Here is an 18,408-nt window from a genome sequence, read left to right as displayed (position 1 = left end):
GTGTTCATCTTCCCATCAACTCTGCCCAGCAGCTATCTGAACTTAGCCAAAATAACCTCACAAGATAATACTCCCACCACCATGTTTCAAGGATTGTGCGGTCTGAAAGGTTTTCAACCCAGTCAGGTTTTCTTCCAGTTAGTTCTGTAATTATCTCAATCAATCTTCCGTTCAACTTTATATTACGGTCAGATTTTAACACTGGTACACCTATAAATTGGTACACCAATAAACACTGATGAATTGGCCCCAATTTCCAGATTTTTTGTAGATTTTTTGTTATACGTGAAACCGATCTTATCCACTTCTTATTCACCCATATTTTCTCCAGATCTTATCTAATTTCACAAATGTCTGTAAACCAGCCACTGTCGTGCCATGACAGAGGCCTGACAGACAGACCCACCCACCAGGTCATGTCATTAACAATAGTCACACCACTGTTGCCAACTCATTCATATTTATGGAATTTTTGGACAAAAAAATTGTTATTGAAAAAAATCGCAATTGTCGGGTCATGTTTTTTAAAGATTGGTGATCGGCCAGAAAACAGCAAACGGTGCACCGCTGGAATTTAAGTGTGTGTTGAGGGAGATTCCATCACGCATAGCATTTTGCATGCAAGTCAGAAAGTTCAAGTCGATATTGTTAGGCAGATCCACATTTATTCAGTCTTTAAGAGGACTTTGTTTAGTTTTATTTCCTTACAACAGGGTTTGATGAATATCTCAGACAGTAGGTACATGGAAGGTGAAACGAGACAGCAAAGCAGGAACGCTTCTGGAAAATTACTTACATGTAATTGTTTTCTTACAATAGTTGACTTTAGACTTTCTACTACATATTCTGCCTCGTCTTTAAATGTGTTGTTAGAAGAGAGAACCCAGTTTTTAAGCCTCAGGTAACTTCTTTTCTCTTTACATGGTCTCTAACTTTGTTGGTGTCTACGTTGCTGCGAATACCCTTTCATGTTGCTTTTATGTCGTCTGTTTCCCGGGTGTCCAGATATATCCATTTGATCTAATTAGGTTGCAAACTGATGAGTCATTGATGCTCTTCAGCTGTCCTGACTCCGGCAGCGCGTGGGAGGCACGACTGATGAAGAAAGTGCAAGCTGTACCTGCTGACACACAGAACTCCCCCTCTCCTCTGCTGTTTATTCATTTACCAAAGAGTCAAAGTGAACGCATAAATCATTGTTTGTTGACGGAGAAGCAGTGAACAGCTAGGATCCTCTATAGGAGCTCGCAGGTTTATCAGTGGGCATGTCCAGACTGATGAACGTTGCCTCAACATGTTGTCAAAGCCGCTCTGTCTTTGTCGTGTTGCTCAGCAAAGCGTTGACCTCTTGACGTTGAATGGGAAAATCATTTGTTAGTGCAGGTTTTAATCAATACAGAGGAGTTTGTGCGCATCGCTAAGGTCACCAAAAATCATTTGAGTAAAAATTTGAAACTTAATATATTAGAGAAAAGCCACAAAGTGTAATTTTCAGAACTTTGTATTGTAAATTTTCTAAGCCTGACAAGTATTAATGTTTGAATAACTAATGAGCCAGCAGGTGGCGCCGTTGTACACAACTAGTGCAGCGGTACTGTGGCAACAATTCAGTCTTGTGGTTCAGGAAAAAGGGTATTGTTGTATAAAGTTGTTGTCAGAAATGTTCAATAAAACCTCTTTTTGACTTTTTGTCATCCTGTTGAACTCAAAAAAAAATTCAACAACTTATGAGTTGTGTATTTAAAAGGAAACGTGGCGATGTAATGTAGCAGAACCTCAGTGATTTACAAACTTTTAGACACCCCTTGAATTTTTTTTTTAGATTTCATTAAAACTACAAATGTTTTTGTATGATTTTAGTTGATAGATTAACACAAAGTGGTGTGTAACTGTGGAGAAAAACACATCAAAATCTAAAGAACTCATAATGCATTTCAGCCACTTTTAGTTGATAATTTGTAGACCCACCAACCCCACAGCATGATACTACCCCTACTTTACCGGCTGAACTGGACAGACTCCTTTAAAAATTGCCTGCCAGCACAGGCAGTTGACATAGATTGACAATGTGTTTTTTGTTTGTTTTTTTTACAAATAAAATCTCCCTAAAATAAAAAATGTCAGGTGGAACAGATTTTTTTCCCATTTATTTTTCAGGTTTCTGCACGCGTCTAAATTTTGTACTAGACAGAACCACAAACTTCCAGCAACTTCTGAGGAAGAGGACTCTCAAAAAACTAGAAATGTACATGAAAATCTCCTCTGTGCCATTATTAGCTGGCCCAATTGACTATTACAATTAACAGGAACTGATTAAATCCTAAATATTCTGGCACTTTCCAGAAACAGCACAGTGTAGAGATTGAGTGCAGGTGGATCGTGAGAGAGCAGTAAAGACTTTCCAGTTGTTTATTAGTTGATAAGCTACTCAGGAAAACTTTGTGTGCAAAGTAAAGTAAGTAAATAATATGTGAAAGTTTGATATTGTTTGTTGGATTATGCATACAAATAATAAACTGAGTTGTATTTAATTAGTTCATCATAGGATGTTGCATGACAAATTTGGAAGCAGGTTACTGATAGGTTATGTAAATTTGTCTATTTTTTTTTTTCATTTAAGATTCTGAGGTTAACTTTGATGCCAAGGATTTAGTTTACTCTTTTTTTTTTTTTTTTTTTTTACAAGTTTTGCACAATTTTTAAGTTGATAAAAGGAGCTTACTGATTATCTTTGCACAATTTATGTAACAAATAACCTAAGTGATGAACTTTCTTTTATTTATGTACTTTATAGAACCATAAACAAAGGTAGTTTAATGTGAACTAAAATGGGTAAAACCTAATAAAACTACTAAAACACAAATAAAGTCTCATGTTCAACAGGATGCCTGCAGCTTTCCAGTAAAAGTATCGAGTATTACCCCTTTATAAGAACTCTTTACCTATGACCCTTCTTGTTGCTGAGCTTAGACTAAAACAAGTTTTCTAGCCTGAAAAATCATCAACCAAAAAAGAAAAAAAAAATCTATCCAGATCCATGTTTCACAAAAATCTGACTATATTGCATTTTTAGATTATTATTGAGCAGCTACTTTAAAAAAAAAAAAAAAACTCCACAAGAAATAATTATTTTTGTTAATGAAAATAAAACGTCAAGTTGCTTTGAACTTGAATATCTTTTCCCGCGAAGTTCATATTCCACCATTTACAAAATAAACATGAGTCACTGTCGAGCCTAATTGCTGAAATAAACACGGCTATGAGTTGAATCAAATTTGCACCCAAAAGTAAAAAAAAAAAAAAGCAGGAAAAAATATTCTAAATGAAAAAAATTGATTTGGTTACATTAACTTTATTTACTATTTTAATATTTGGATGGCAAATCGTTGGGCTATATGGGTTTTGGACTATGTGGTAATAAACAATTGGATAAAACCAGTTGTTTATGAACATGTGATTTGTTATCCAGTAAACAAACATACTCAAATTAAAGGTTGGATTTTTCAAAGTTTTTGTGTGTGAGATCATATTATTGTATTAAAAGATGAATCTATTTAAGGCTTTTCAAACATCTTAATCTGTAGCAATGACGCTGTTGAAAGCTTTGAGCACTAGGGGGCAGACTTGTGTTTATAAAGTGAGCTCATTGCAGACGCTCTCTTTATGTTTGACCTCTGTAAAAAGTGCTCGGTTGGTTACAGTCAAAGTGTCATGTAGTCACACTTATCTGCAAATCACGTGTTTATTCAGAAGGTTTTAACAGTGAATATAATCCCCAGTGATACATCAGGTAAAAATAAGTACATAAAACGTTTCTATTGACACTTAAAGACTTTGGAATGTCAAGCTTTTCATCTCTAAAATTATTTATACATTTACAAGAATCCACATTTTTTCCCACATTAAAAAAAACATTTTTTCTTTCATTATTCTTGGACGCAAAGGGGGCAAAAAAATTGAATGTCATGTTAATTTTTTCCCCTCTATTGTACAATTAGCTTAAATTTGTAATCACTGCAACCCACATAGAATATAAGACATCCAACAATATAAACTGTCCAGAAAAATCACTTCGCGGTATAAGTTTCGATATAAAAGTGTATTCCTTTGGTAGAAAAAAACCGAGTTTATCTCAGGAAAATATGTGCTGAATGTAAGGAAGTGTTTGCATCAGACTCCTTGCGTCCACAGACCGGAGGACGACAGACATTCACCTAAAAAAGAGAGAGAGCTGCATATTCACTTCCGTTTGAGCTGGACACATGCACAGGGCCGTCTGTTTCGACTTCACATGGCAGCATGGAAGTGGTCATTCACAGGTCGAGCTGGACAGTACTTTGGTTCTTATCTTTAGAGTGCTGGGGGAGGGGGGGGACAATGACGCACAATGCGTCCGGGTGTAAACTATGTGCTCATACAGTTACAATATATAGACCAAAGCATTTCAGAGCAAACATAGAAAAGATATTCTCTTCAAGTCGTTGTCTGTCAACTCCAGTGCAACTTCAGCTTCTTCTTCTTCTTCTTTTTTGTTTCCTGCTCTTGCTTAAAATATCTTCAGTCTTTTGCCGAACGCTCTGGCCCCCTTGGGGACCCTCTGGCCCGCCTGGTCCTTGGAAAGCGGGCAGTACTTGATGGTGTGCGCGTTGTCGCCGTTGGCGCTGCAGAGAGGGCAGGTGTACGCCCGGAGTATCGGGCACAAGACCCGCCCGTCCGCCGTCTTCAGGATGTGGGTGCCGTAGACCTCCTCCGGGGCGCCGTTATTCCGGCAGAAGACGCACACCTTCGGCTCAGGCTTGCCCCTCTGAGTCTGTTTCCGCCGACGCTCGGCGGAGAACAGGTCGAAGGCGGCGAAGCCCCCACCGTGTGAGGGCGACTCGCCGCCCCCCATTTGCTCGTACGGTCTAAGGAGAGAGATGCGCTCCTTCAGGTCGTAGATAGAGATCGGCGGGGAGCCCGCGGGCGCCCCGCAGCAGCTGCAGCAGCAGCTGTCCAGGGCTCCCTCCGCGTCTCTGGCCTGACCGACCAGGCAGGAGCAAACCGGGGAGTCGTCCTCCAAACCCAGAGTCGCTTTCAGAGACTCGGTGATGGAGTTTGGGTTGCAGATCGGGCTGTTGATCTTGTTTTTGGCGACAAGAGTAGACAACCCGAGGTAGTCATTCCAGAAATTAAACGTGTAGTCATAAGGTGAGCGCATGTCCAAGAAGTCCATCCTGTCGGAGCTGCTGGGTTTTAATAATGTCCACAGGAGAGAAGAAACAGTTGGGATGTTGCGTTTGTGAGCATGAGGAGCCTGCAAGGCGCTTCTTCTTCTTCCTCCTCCTCTCTGCTCTCTTGTTGAGTCTGGATTGCTGAGCTTTGAGCGTGAAGGCGCTGATAAACTCCCCGGAATAAAGCATGGAGGCGTGGCTTAGATCAAGCTGATTTACTCTGTGGCCCCCATAGGAGGGTCCACAACACCACAACTACTGAAAATTTCCCTCTGTGTGTTATCTCCCCTGTAAGCAGTGAAAATCTGCTATTTTTTTTATTAACTGAATTTAGCTTAAAGGGACAGTTCACAAAAAGCATTTCTGCCTCAACACGTTTATACTCAAGTGAAAGTAAAAAGTAGAAAGAACTCAATAGTTAAAAAGTATTTGATGCTCCATATTTTGTTATCGATTTGATACCAAGTTAATACAATGCCAGTACCGCCGATACTGATACCAATATCGATACCGATACTTCTTATTATTTTTTATTTTGATATATCATCACACTTTTGACCTTTAGGTGTTTTTGAATTGCTTTAAGACCTAGGACAGAATTTAGACTAAGTTTATGTCAACAAAATATTTTAACAAACACATTAATGTGATAATAGAGAAATGAATCAAACATGTAAATTTCTTCACTAAGTAAACAAAGTGCAAAAAGTTATAATTTGAGAGAAAATCAAAACAAAATCTTTTCTGAGGTAGAGTTGAGAAACTACAATAATAAAAAACAGCATTTCAAGAGGAAATTTGAAACTAAAGTATCAATCTTATCACATTATATTGATCCAATACTGATATCAATGGGTTATCAATATTATCAATGTCCTGGATTGATCTGCCCAGCTTTAGTATTAAAAAGGATACTTAAGTACTGAGCAGCTGATCATAAAATCTGACTTAGCATATTAAAATGTCAGATGGAGAAAAATATAAAATTATGAACAAATTCTGTTTCTTGAGAGAGTGAACAGGATAAAGTACTTTCAATGGCAAAATGTGGTGTTTACTGTAAATCCACTTATCCTCCAAATAGCACAGGAGGCTCAGCAGATAGAAAATATGAACACAAAGCTTGTGTGTACAAGCAAGATGTCTCACTTTACCATAAACTGTCTGCATATGGTGGACTGTTATTTAATTGAAATACATTTATTTTCATTCAGTGAAGATACTTGCCGTAATCAGAGCATCCAGAAATGTTACTCAAGTAAAAAAAATGTTACTCAAGTAAAATACATGCTGAGAATACTAATTAAGCAAAGTAAGAGTACAACATAACAAAACTAAGAAAAGTTTTTTTTGTGTGTCTGAAAAGTTACTCAAGTAAATGAAACTGTTTAAATGTAAAGTGGTTTCTACCCATCTCTGCTTTACACAACTCTAATCTCAACAGTATTATGCAAACGCCGTTTCATTAACCTTTCAAAGGTCATGAAATTTCTATTAAACTGTTATTTACACAAAAAGCTGATGATTATTTACACAAGAAATTGAAGTTGGAGGCAGCGCAGCACCAATTATCCTCCTGTGTGAAACCTGTACTGAGGGCAGGAGAGGCAGCAGGAGAATTCACTTGTAACTCTGGTTGTCTGTTTTGCAGTTTCTAAGAAGTATTTGATTTTGAACAAAATATTAGAATATCAGTGTCAAAATAAGACTAACAGTGCCACCTAACACCAATGAAAGATAATTTGGATAATTCAAGAAAAAATACTGAATTAAAAGAAGTGCCCACACAGCATCACAAGGGAACATTTTGAAAAATGTAGCACACAAATGTTAAATATATATACAATCTATTCAACTATTCCTCTTTCACTTATGGATGAGTCATTCCACGTAAAGCATCAGAGTACGTGGCTTTGTGCGCACAGCCAGCCCTCCTCTGGCCCCATTGTCTCATCTCTACAGCGGGCCGTTTAACTTCATTAATATGCATTGAAACGGAGCGGGCCACATCTGTGTTTGTCAGTCAGACAAGGCTCGGTTAGACAGGCTCACAAAACATAACAAAAAAGGGAAAATTAAGAGGGAAAAAAAGGGAGTTTGATAATTGACCTGAAGGCTACGGGACAGACTTGTATTAGGAAAAAGTGCTGAAACGTTTACATTTATAAAATGTAGATTCAAAATTTTAAAAAGACATGTTATTTGTGGTTGTTGGCACAAATTTCACAAATTAGGAATATTTCACCGAAATTCTTGCTGAAATGTTAGCAAAGACGAGCGTCGTCTAAAATTAGCATCTAAAATTAGCATACCTGCAAACGAGTTTCCTTGCATTAAAGCTCACAGCCAGTCTAGAAGAGTCTTGAAGGAAATCATGTTGGCGGCTGTTTACGAATATATTTTCCTCAGAATATGCCACATGGGCCGTTTTCAAGGTCACCGCCGGCTCTGCGCTCACAGAGGAAATCATGAGAGAGCATTTAAAAGATGAATGGCTGCCATATCACAATGGATAAATTGCATAGTGGGGGCGGCCGCAGCTCTGCTGCTTCAGGGAGGCCGTCATGACTGGAAATACAGAAAAATAAATAAATAAATAATTGTTCAGCGACAACAAAGAAGGTACGGATAACGAAAATGGAAAGTATTTAGCCGTACGCCGAGGAGTTGAAAGGAAAGTGTCAACAAGCTGAAAACGGGACAGAAGCAGCTGAATGGTTTTTTTCTGCCACCAGGGTCGAGGTAATAAACTAGCCGCATTGGCGCAAACAAAAAACAGTTTAAAAGGTGACTACCTCTGCTGATAAAGAGAACAGAGTGTGTTTGCAGTTTTGGGGAACTTGATAAATTACCCCTAAGGTTAATAAAGGAAAATAAAGCGGAGTAGAGAAAATTAATTCCAGACGCAATGAAAGAACACAGTTTTTATTTTTAAAGTAGCAGCAATAGGAGCAAGTTTTTAAACAATGTTTACAACCACAAACTTATAAATTCTGTTCACACACCTAGAAACACACCTAAAAAATGTTGCTGGACTATCTGCAAGGCACACCGTTTTTATTTTTATTTGTGAAATCTTTAAATATGGGCTCGACTATCTGTTGGTCTTTTAGATGAAATTAATTTAAAAACATATTAAAATGAATTGTAAATCCAAGAAATAAGCCTAGATTTTCAAGGTGTTCTAGGACGACAGGCAAGTTATCTGTGAGCAGCACTATTACATCTTAATTCATTAAATTGTAGAGTAGTAGGAGAAGAAAGAGGAAAAGTGAGTTTTTCCTCCAGCTGCCATAAGCCTAGCATAACCACAGAGACAGCAGAGCCAGGCATATCGTGTGTTACATCTTAGTACTTTTGTGCTTTTTAAATATAGCAAAGCATTAACACATTTATAAATTAACTCATAATCCTAAGAAATTCATTTGAGGAGTTTTTGAGTGACTTAAGAAGACCAAGAGAAGGCATGATAAGCAGAGCCAAGATAAGAGCTAATCTCAACTGTAGTCAAACAGCAGAAACAATCCTTGCTTTGTTCACGTTAAAAAGTGGCCATTGTCTCTCTGTGTTTACTCGTCGGCACCATCTGGCCTCCACACAGGCTGCTGCAGAGTGCCAAGCTCGCATTTAGCACACTTCGTCCAGTAAATGCAGAGATGCGAGCATCCGAAGGGTTAAAAAACAAAGTCTCCATGTGTAAATTTGGCGATGGTACCCAGAGGCCTCCCAGGCGGCAGCACTGTCTGGCCTGGCAAGCTGTGGGCAAGATGGGCCGGCTCAGCTTCCTCATTCATCACTGTCAAGTTGAATAGGAAATTAACCAATCCCTTAATTAAAAGACCTGTCCACATTCATGCGTGTGTGTATGTGTGTGTGTGTGTGTGTGTGTGTGTGTGTGTGTATGCTAGGAGCACGTGCCAGCTGCAGTGCTTCATGGTGCAAGCTACAATGGCTTGGTACTCTGATAAACACCGCATTAAATGTAACAACCACTGCATAACTCCGACTTCAAGTTCATCCCGGACCTCCGGACGTCTCCAGACATATCGCCGGGGCGACGGAGCGGCTGGGGCTTTGATCCCTGATCTCCGGCTCCCTCTCTTGAGAATATCAGAGGGCATCCCCAACGGTTGTCCATCTGCACACACACACACGCGCACACACTCACTCTCAGAGTCAACCGAACGCCTGACGCGTGTCGTCGTCACCGGAATGCTAAACAAGCCGAGGTCAGCTCCAAATTAGGGGGTGTTTTTCAGGCCTGTCAAGTGCTTTGTCATGACCACCGGCTCGCTGAATGCAGCCTGCTATTACTTAGGCTGAAGCTCCACCCACTCACCCCCCACCACACAAAACAGCCAGACATTCATGTATTCACCCACATATACTTAATAACCTCTTGACATGGTTGAAGTGCGATTGAATAGAATCGGAGCCCAGAGCCGAGGATTTCTCTTTTACACGTTTAAACTCAGTCAATAGAGGTTGAGGCAACGTGTCAGTAATCCTGTTTTCTTCCAGCTGGATAGTCTTTTTGAATGTGTTTTGCTACTATTTGTGAAAATAGACTAACAAAGAGTCGTGTGGCAAATCAGGATGGTTCCTTAGCATTAAATGGTCTATCTTTGTTTATCAAGTCCAGAGGACTCCAAAGCGCTTCACACGCTGATAGTGGGGTCACAGCACACGAGGTGGGTCGAGTGTCTTCCCCAAGGACACGACAACAGAAGCAGACGAAGCTGGGATTGAACCCATCGACTGCGGGACAAATTCTTACAACCGTCGCCATCATCGCCCCAAAACAGTTCATCACAGATCCAGTTATGATTAACCAATCGCAACTGGAGACAAAGAACAAAAAGAAACATGTTTGGGTTCTTTAGCCTTCTCTTGTGTGTTTTGATTTGGTTTTAAGGTGCTTCTTAATATATTGTTATAAAAATTCTGTATAACTCAAATATGACGTAAAAACAATTGACTTCACAACTTGATGCCTGGAAATTGGGTCACATCTCTTTAAGAAGCTCCTGCTCTTTCCGACACTCAACCTTCATCACAACAACGCTTCTCTACTACGCCGTTTACAGCCCGCTCTTTCAAGTGTTGCAAGGAGAAGTACTTCCTCGCTGTTCCTCCAGGTTGCTGCTACCGCTAGTCTGGAGGAGCTGAGTGAGGCGGAAGAGGTGGAATGTTTGGTGTTTTTTTTTGCAGAGTACTGTTGAATGAAAAAATAACTGCCCCCACCGCAGGGGGGCAAATCTCCACAGGTCAATGCAGCGTAAACGCAGAGGGGGAAAAAATGACCTCAGAAAAACTGACTGAGTCAAGACGGGCTTTTTGTTTCACTTTAATAAATTAAAGTTCAGATTGTTTTTTAAGTCAAGTTTTTTAACTTGACTTAATGTTAAGTTAATGCTTATGTTGCACTTTTAATAAGTGGTATATTTGCATCTAATTGTTCATGTCTGGTAGGTAATATGAAAGTACTAGTTACATTTTTTTTTTCTCGACATTCAATTCAATCAATTTGTCATAATTGACAGTTAATAGTTTTATTAACTATGTTAATTTCTTTTGTTGTATTGGTGTGATTAAAGAACTTTTACACCAATTTTCACCCCAAAATTGTTTTTTTTAGAACTTTAAGCATACATCTAATGTCTCTCCATCGTTGACTGACTGTGACAGTTTTACTGAGTTTCCTTCAAATGTCACAATCTCCCCCAAATTTTCTTTTGACTCAAAAACCCACCAGGTTTGCGGCTTGCATTGTAACTCATAGGAAAACGTCTTTTGCAAACATTGGGCTGAAACCTGGGCTGCTGGCAGCTCCTGTAACTGAACTTGTCACCAGAACAGAGGAGGGGAACTGGTGGGCCCCGGGATCAGAAACTTGTTTAACTCACCTAAATCTGCCCAGATTAGAGCTGGAAGTAGTCAAAGGGCTTAGAGTATATCTGTACAATGGAGCATGGAGGATTAGAGGTGGATTCGCTGAACTCCCGGGATGCCCTTCATCTCAGGGGGTCCACAGCCGGAGCACCTTTGTTGGGTTAACTAACGGCGCTTCCCATGAACCAGCGAACACACCAATCCCTTTTTAATGATGCAGGGAAAATTCCATCGGCCCCGATTACCGCAGTGCTTTCGAGAGCCGCCATTGTCCCCACACACCATGTCGAGCTTTTAAACTGTGCAGCCAGGCGAGTGGACGGGGAGTCGTTTGAAGTCCACTTGTGGGGTTTTAGCCCAGTGGAAACGACGCTGACTAAAACAATGCTGCTTTTTGCATACATTTTATGATATTGTTGCAGCTCCGGCTCGTTAATATACACCATGTGCAGCTGTGCAGACATCAAATTAAGTTCAGTTTATAGAATGTCAACAAAAGCTGTGCATACATTACAAATGTGAGCAAAACTTTGTCAAAGCATAGGGAAAAAAACGCAAATTCATAAGTGCGGTGTTTCCATTAAAAGAGAAAACTGAAATCACACGAATAAGTTTGTTCATGTGATAAGTTATTAAAAATAACATGTGGCACCAGGATGCTCCCTACTGCTTCTTGTCATCTTCTTCTTCATGGTTTGTGCCAGAGGCGACGTCAGGCTGTTGATCATGTGACTTGTGTGATGCGGAAAAAAGTTTTTCTGTGGCAGTTTTGTGAAATAAACAAATAAAAAAACAAAAAAAAACACCTCACCCAGCGCCACAACATTTTTATCAACAAACAAGAGTTTTTTAAATTAGCATTTCCGTTCACCATAAAATTGTGGAATTTGACATTTTGAACATAAAAATCTCTCACCTGGCGTTCCATATCCAGATATATTCCAACCCTGCTGCCATAAATAATATTTCCAACATATCTTCGTAGGGTTAGATCAAATCCTAACTGTATTGTAAAAACCAAAAAGAAAGAAAAGTGGGTAAATATTGTGTCTTAACAGAAACTTTAAGACTTTTTCCAGGTGATTTTCCTGTATTTTCTACTCCGTGTCAATGTTTGTGGATATACCAGGAGATATACTGCAAGAAAATATGGACAATTAAAGGTTTTAAGCAACAAAAATATTTGTGAACATTCAATGAGATATACTGTAAAACTTGTTAAGTTTTAGTTTAGGGTTATTCGTGAATCTTGAATTAATATGAGCAACATTTAATTTCACTTTGGGGTCACTAATGTATTTTTGAATTGAATTGAAGACTTAAAAAATACATTAAAAAAAGACAAACTTGCTGCCAATAACTGTAAAAGAAATTAAATGTTTATGTTTAATTGTGAACCAGGACTTTTAGTTTAGTTAAGTGAAAAAATACAGAAAAATTAATGAATATTCGATTTGTTTTTTCTGTCCAAACCAAGTTTTATCTCAGCTTAATTTACACCAAAATTGAACTTTAAACCTTGAAAATAGCAAAGCTGAAACGTGATTAAGTCAGTCATTAAGTTACTGTAAATTCTGCCCATCTGTACTGCAGGCAAGTTCAAACCAGAGATGGTTTTGCTGCTCTTAGTTGACCCACCATCCCATCTGCAGCGCACACGCAGAGCAGTGGACCCATGTGCAGATCGGGACAGCCCTGGCGGTGAAATGGTCGATACCCACACAGGACTGCAGATGGGTCCCTGCACAGAGGAGCTGGTGACTGGCGCCGCAACCTGGGCGCTGGCCAGATGGGCCACCCTGAGAGAGGTGCAGCCTGTCGAGCCAAAACAGCCTGATCCAGTTACTCCAGGCCAAGACCGGAGTCTGCTTCCTAGAAAACTCACAAGCTCAGATTTTCAGGGGCGTCGACGCCATTGTGCCCGTTTGTCACTGCACTGCAAAAGCACAACATCTCACCAAGTGTTTTGGGTCTAGTTTTCAGTCCAAACATCTCAGTACACTTCAAATAAGACAAAACTAACTTACATGTATTTTTTCATCAAGATATAGAAGCTTGTATTTTTTTAAAGAAAGCACTAGTTCCACTGGTAGATTATTTCCCATAAGTAAAATTATTTGCCAGTGGAACTGGTGTTTTTTCATCCTTTCTAAAGCTGCAGTGTGTAATTATTATAAAAACAGTTTTTTAACATATTTGTTAAAACTGTCACCATGTAGTGACAGTACAATATGAGACAGATAATCTGTGACAGACTGATCTTCTCCAACTCCTACCATCTGAAGAAATGCACCGCTTCTGAACAAAAACAACCAATCAGAGTCAGGAGGAGGGGCTTAGTGCTGTCAATCAACCTTGTGTACTCGCTGCTCAATGTGCTAATGGAGGAGAAACAATTTACCGTTACAGGGAAACCACTTGTCTGCTGTCAGTGGTGGCTATGCTGACTAACCTTAGCATTCACGATAGACTCTGCTACCAGACAGCCTGTTAATTTTGTCTTATTTCAAGTATTAAGTGTTAGATTTTTAAATGAAACGCACCAATTAAAAACTGGCAAAACATTTTTCATTGGCAAAAATGGTAGGATTTTCTGTTTTTGCAGTGTGGTTGGTCTTTTCTCAGCTCTTATTGTTGTTCAAACTGCAAATAAATTAACATAATGTAAAGTTTTCTTGTTTTTTTAAAACCTAACAGTATAAGAGGAGTTCTGAATTTTCAGCTGCATGTTGAAGGAAAACCCTGAGTATTTTGTTATCGAACACCTTGCAGAGGAGCCTTATTAAAGGATGGACGTGTGCACCGCTCACACAAAGCAAGCTTTGTTTGAGGTCCCTGTAGATTGGTATCTGTCTGAGCACAAGCCAAAATGTTATATTTGCTTAAAAAAAAAAAGAGTTGTAGTTTTGAGATTCCTGAATTATTGATGAGTGAAGCTGAAAATGAAGCAGCGAGTTAGTGAGTGCAAACTCCATGCTCTCTACTAATCTGAGCCCACGGTGGATAAATGTTTAAAAGCGCTTTTTGGAAGACAGTCGGATGTCTGACAGCAGCGCTGCATTCCTGTCATTGTGAAGAATTTGGGTGAAAATAACTTGACGGCCCATATGGAGTCCTATCTGCTTTCACATAATGGCTGAAGTCCATGTGTCGGTCATGAAGAGGTATTTTCTCCTTCTTTTGCTTCATCTGTTGTATGTTTTTCAGCAATGCTAGTAGAGAAAGGTCACCCAGAACAACTAATTCTGATAGACTTGAATCTATTGGGGGGAGATTAATGTTACATGAGGACAAAAACGTTGTTTCAAAATTAACCTGTTTCTATCAATCAAATGTATTTTTGTTACAGTTACTAGGTGAAACAGCGTTAATAGCTAGAAGAGGGTGCTAGCTAGTAGCAGCTACTAGCTAGTTGGCTAGAGTAAAAGCTGTTTACATTACAAATTGCAGTATTTCTATTAAATAAGAAACGCAATGAAAACCATGCGATTTAATTTAGTTTGACGCGATAAGTCATTAAAAAATATGCTGCACCTTCATCCTCCCACCACTTCCTGTCATCTTCTTCTTTGTTTGTTGGTCATGTGACTGTAAAAAAATTGTTTCCATTGTAGTTTTGCAAAATAAATCTGTTTCGAAACCTCACCTCGTCCTAGCACCAAAACATTTCATCAAAAAAATTGATTTTTTTTCTAAAACTTTTTTGTTCCTATTACACACAAATTTATTTTCCAAAATGGCAAACTGCCATTTGGCATGGTCAATGGAAACGGAGCCAGAACCAGCCGCGGTAATCCCGGGCGTCTCACCCTCAGACTGACAGCTCCGGAGCGGGATGAATGAAAACCATCTCCTGGGGTCAAGGTCAGCATTAGGGGCTGATTTGGGCCAGGAGGCTCGCCTTATCGTCGGAGAGCATCTTCATTTAAAATTCAGAGTGAATAATTCAGGTTGTGACTGGCAGCGTGAGCGGGTGAGGGGCACTGGGGGATTGTAATATTCACAGAAACGGGCCAAGATGGATGGATAGGCTTTCTTAATGCGCACTCATTTCCACATTCGGGTGATTAAGTTTATTATTTGGCCCACGGTTGCATTAGCATGTGATTACCCAGGGTGTCCTACAGAGAGAGAGATGGGAATATTTACGCTCTTAGAACAAAGGAGGATCGCGTCGGTCACCTGAGTCTCTAATTTAATTTTTTTTTTTTGGAGGATGCAGCAGAGACACGTTTCAACCTGACTGCTCTGGCCTGGGACCGCGTTCGGCACTGCGCTTCCTCTCAGTCTGCTAGCAAACAATTCTTCCTGAGTCTTTTGTTTGCCAAGATCAAAGTTACCATGGCTACCAAGAGGGGCTGTATGAGCACCTCATCCCTCATCTAAATATTCCTAGTTATCTATGGTAATGAAATGCACACACCATTATCTGGCTTAATGAAACACACTCCATTGTCTCTGATTAGAAGATGAGGGCTCTGTGTGCTGCGGAGCTCCATGGCTCCCAAAGCACAACTATATGGAAACAATGTCCGGTTGCACACTGCGACGGATCGCAGTGTTTGTGCTGCCGGGGCTGTTTGATTGAACTAATTGGGCTGTCAGCTTTCCCTTTGCCTTGTGATAGACTTGCAGATTCTGTGAATTTTTTTTCCTTTACTTTCAAACGAAAGTGGCTCATTAAAAGAGATGGATTATGACACAAAATCCTTCGCCGCTCTCCGGCTTGACAAGGCTACGGCAAGCGGGAGAGCGGAAGAGACTTTCATTATCCGACTGCGTCTGAACGCGACGTCATCACCTCTCCCATGGCTTCTAGAAATATTTCATTAATGGTCTGGATATGGATGGAGAAACGGTGTGCAGAAAATATTTTTTTAGGCTGTCACAATGACACATTTTCGCTGGACAATAAATTGTCCCAGAAGTTATCGCGACAAATGATAATATTGTTGTTTTGAGATCGTTTTCAAGTAATGGCAAACTAATCCAAGAACACACCGTCAAAGATCTTTAAACTTTACATTCTGGTAAACAATTAAAAGTGGGACTGGAAGACATTTTAAATACCCAAAATAACTAAACAAAAACAACAGAAACAACAAATGAACTGAGTTATGAAGTCTGTAAACAAAGTTGTCCTTCAGAAAAAGGTTGAGACCAAAACACCAGACTGAAAACTTTCATCATCTAATTTTTGGCAGAAAGAGAAAAAAAGAGAAAAACAATAAGTCATGCAAATGAAAATTATTGAGCTCATTTTAATGTATCCTGTGATTTATTGATTTATTGCTTTTCCATCCATCCATTTGCCCCTCCTGCTCATTCATCCATCCATACGTTCATCAGTCTGCTCATTCATTCATTCATTCATTAATTCTAAAACCAGACTTTAAAAGGAATGAGAATTCAGTTCATGTATGAAATGTTGACATGAATTGTGTGTGAAAGAAGCCTCTCTGTGGTTTCGTATCTACAGTGGAAAGATGCAGATCAACTCAGATTTTTTTTTTTCAATCTTCTGTATTTATGTTTTTACGCTCTGAAATAACACGACCAATCAGTTGTACCATAAAACGCTTCGACTGTAAAGCCGTGCATCCTCGTATTCCAGGGGGTACAAAAAAAAAAAAAAAACATAAAAGCTTTGACCAGATCCTGCTCTCCAGTGTCTGTGTCTGTGTGTGTGTGTGTGTGTGTGTGTGTGCATGTGTGCGTGCATGCGTTTGTTTGTAATACCTTGTGGGGACGATTTTCCTGACATATACTATGTTGTGGGGACCAATTGCTCCTTGTGGGGACCGGAGCCTGGTCCCCACAAGGGGAAACCCTGTTTTTGGGTCAGGGGTCAGAGTTAGGGCTAAGGTATGAATTGAGTTTTGGTTAGGGTTAGGGTTAGGTATGTGATGGTTAGGGTTAGGAAAAGGGTAAAGGTAAGGGTTAGGCTGTAGAAATGAATAGAAGTCAATGGAAAGTGCCCACAAAGATAGCCAGACAAACATGTGTGTGTGTGTGTGTGTGTGCGTGTGTGTGTGTGTGTGTGTGTGTGTGTGTTTGTAGATGCGACGGTGTCTATTTCCTACTCATACTCGGGGTAATATCTGCAGATTGCACGGTTCAAGTCGCTCTGCATTTCATGAGCCGGTCCTGTCACTAACAGTTATCTCCCCGCCGCCCTCTGAGGAGTTGTCTAGGTGAAATGATTCTCCGAAGCGCTGAATAATGCATGAAATTACGTAATGCAAATGGAGGCCTTATTTCCCCTGCCTTTTCTTCCCAGACGCCAGCGCCTGAGCCACTGTATTAGAGGAGGAGCAGCGGGGAGTCCCCTGGGGGTAAAAAAGGAACCACAGCCAAGAGTGAAAAGGTCAAGCGCAAAAACCTGAGCTGCTCCTCACCCGGTCATGAGTTAGGGTTATCAGTAAGCACCACAATCACACACCTTCGTCATTCCGAGCAGTGAAATATTCATAAAGAACCAGCCTGGCTGCTTTCCGCAGCGCTCCACTGTAAACAGAAGCCAAATCAACAGGGCCGGACAGGCAATTTTCTAGGGCTGTGGGTTAGGGTTAGGGTTAGGCTAACCCTAACCCTACTTCACAGCTTAATGCTTTTTATTATGGTTTTATTTTGTTGTGACTTTTTGTTTTTGTCTGATTCAGTTAATTTTCAGGATGTGTTTGCTAGTTTCTATTAGTAGTTAAATATTGTTTTGTTCTAGTTTAGTTCTTGTTAGTTATAGTAGTGCTGCTTCCCCTTCCTCTCCAAATGAGGCTACACTAAACTGCCGTCAAGCACCGGCTCCAACGAGCAGACAAGTCTTCCCACCATGTCCCTCCCTCTTTCTCTCTCTCTGTGTGTGTGTGTGTAGTGGGCAGACCTGAATGGCATTAATTGCCCCCTAAGATGACGGGCAGATGAAAGTGAGGTGGTGGTTTGCTGTGGGACATGGGGACTGCTTACAAAGACGGGCTGGCAGGTCTCGCTGACTTCAAAAGCAGATAAAGGACCTTTTTTTTTTTCTTCTTCTTCTTAAACACAAAAGATTCCCTCCCCTCTCCGCTTTTCTTCAACCTGAATCTTCAGATTCTGGGTCCATTGGTGGAAAAACCTCCTGGCCTTTTGTCAGTTCTTAACGCCGGGGGGATTAAAGTGCTGTTGCGGAAATCATTGTTTGTGTTTTCCCTCCCGACCCTGCTGTCGTCCTTTTGTCCCGTGACGGAATTGACTAGCCTGTAACAATGGCAGAGGTTCATTTTTTCTCTTTTAAGAGAAATTAAAAGCAGAAAGGTGTGTAGTCTCCAGG

General features: G+C 40.2%; 1 protein-coding gene across 1 annotated transcript; it reads right to left on the bottom strand.

The window, feature by feature from the left end:
• Nucleotides 1-3,723: 3,723 nt before the first annotated feature.
• LOC106956680 (nanos homolog 1-like) lies at nt 3,724-5,467 on the bottom strand. The gene has a single exon (XM_015047676.1). The coding sequence runs from the start codon at nt 5,210-5,212 to the stop codon at nt 4,547-4,549; it is 666 nt and encodes a 221-aa protein (XP_014903162.1). The 5' UTR covers nt 5,213-5,467; the 3' UTR covers nt 3,724-4,546.
• Nucleotides 5,468-18,408: the final 12,941 nt, after the last annotated feature.

The sequence above is a fragment of the Poecilia latipinna genome, unplaced genomic scaffold (genome assembly GCF_001443285.1).
Source record: "Poecilia latipinna isolate Pla-1442-1.1 unplaced genomic scaffold, P_latipinna-1.0 Scaffold838, whole genome shotgun sequence".
NCBI lineage: Eukaryota > Metazoa > Chordata > Actinopteri > Cyprinodontiformes > Poeciliidae > Poecilia > Poecilia latipinna.
The sequence above is the reverse complement of the archived record's forward strand: the minus strand, read 5'-3'. Positions and strand labels throughout refer to the sequence as shown.